The 1,486-nt window shown below is 33.7% G+C and overlaps 1 protein-coding gene across 1 annotated transcript; it reads left to right on the top strand.

The window, feature by feature from the left end:
- Positions 1-370: 370 nt before the first annotated feature.
- LOC141527382 (uncharacterized) lies at positions 371-907 on the top strand. The gene is made up of 2 exons (XM_074242808.1): positions 371-685; positions 771-907. The coding sequence occupies exons 1-2, from the start codon at positions 412-414 to the stop codon at positions 905-907; spliced, it is 411 nt and encodes a 136-aa protein (XP_074098909.1). The 5' UTR covers positions 371-411.
- The last annotated feature ends 579 nt before the right edge of the window (positions 908-1,486 follow it).

The raw sequence follows: 1,486 nt of genomic DNA, 5'->3' as shown, positions 1-1,486 counted from the left end.
AGTAGCCCAGATATTCCAATTTTCAAAAAGTTAAGAGATAATTGGAAAAATATTAACACTGATAACATTGAGTCACCTCTAAATTTCGTTGAAGCACATATTGCTAAGACAAACATTACATCTTTGTTAACTTTTTATAAGACTGAACTGGAAAAATCTTTTGTTAGAGACGATTACCGCGAATTGGTTGAACTATGCGTTGTGTTCTTAGGAGGAGACACAGAGAATAAACTAAAACTCAGGCCCCCGGAGCTTTGCATCAAGCGCGATGGATGGCGAGAGCAATCTATTCTATAAAAATATGTTTGCTTCAATTGCAACTTAAAATTACTGCAAAAGGACAAAAATGCTCTACAAGATGTTTGTTTATTTATCGTCACCTTGTATACCAAACCTTGGCTCGAATGTACAATGGCAGTTAAAGCACCTAACCAAGACTTGTCCTTTTTGAAAGCTCTAAAAGAATATGAAAAAGTAGACGCGACAAGTTCCAAGGCATCCATAAGCAAGTTTATTCATCATTTATGGTATTTGTGTGAAGAAACAGTCATGTTATCACTCTTTGATGAAGAAGTTGATACCAAAACCAAGACAAAAATGATCAATAATTTAAACAGAGACGAAAGTTCAGATTCCTCTAAACGCTATGTCCCATCGAAGGAAGATATTACGCAAAATTTGTTTGGTAAGTACTTAATATTTTCATGTTTCTTTTTCAAAGTTTTGTGGTTTAGTTTTTGCTTATTTTAATGGTTTTTTCTTTATTTCAGATATGACGCTGGATGATTTTGTGACTCAAAGAAGCAAACGATTTCTATCTCGACTACAGATCGACGACAGTTTTCTTCGGGAAGACGTATCTTCGTGGGGTGACAATCTTGCTTTTTGGAAGCTAGAAGGCGATTAAGTCGTTTGAAGGTCGTAAATGACACTGCTGAAAGAGCTGTTAAATTAATGCAAGATTTTAATGGTCTTATCACGGCTGAAGAAGAGCAAAAACAGTTTTTGTTGCGTTGTGTTCAGGAACATAGAAATCTGTATCCAGACTGTAAAAAAACTACACTAAAGAGAAGTTACCCTAATTAATTATTATTATAATTTGTATTTAAATAAAAGTTTGTATTGATATTTTTTTAGTTTTACTCATATTTACTTTATTTGTTGCATTTTAATTAGTTTTGGATCAAACCAAAATGTCAGACCAAAACACCGTTTTTTATTAAACTTTAGAGCTCGGTCGGCACGGGTTGCAATCATGCTACAGATATGAAATTTCATATTTAAGTACATTTTAGCATTTATAAAAAAATTGGAGGGTATGCGTTTCGAAATTCTAAAAAAATTTTTTTTTTTTGCCATATAAGGGACACCCTAATGGGTATCGTATATGAGACAAAGACTGGAAGTGGGTATAAAAGGATTGCAGCATGTTCAAAGATTATCAGTCATTATCGAGCTCTGAAAGTGTTGACACGTCAGAACGCAG

The sequence above is a fragment of the Cotesia typhae genome, unplaced genomic scaffold (assembly GCF_013202065.1).
Source record: "Cotesia typhae breed Kobodo isofemale line unplaced genomic scaffold, CoteBio_Ctyphae contig_4, whole genome shotgun sequence".
Lineage (NCBI taxonomy): Eukaryota > Metazoa > Arthropoda > Insecta > Hymenoptera > Braconidae > Cotesia > Cotesia typhae.
The sequence above is the reverse complement of the archived record's forward strand: the minus strand, read 5'-3'. Positions and strand labels throughout refer to the sequence as shown.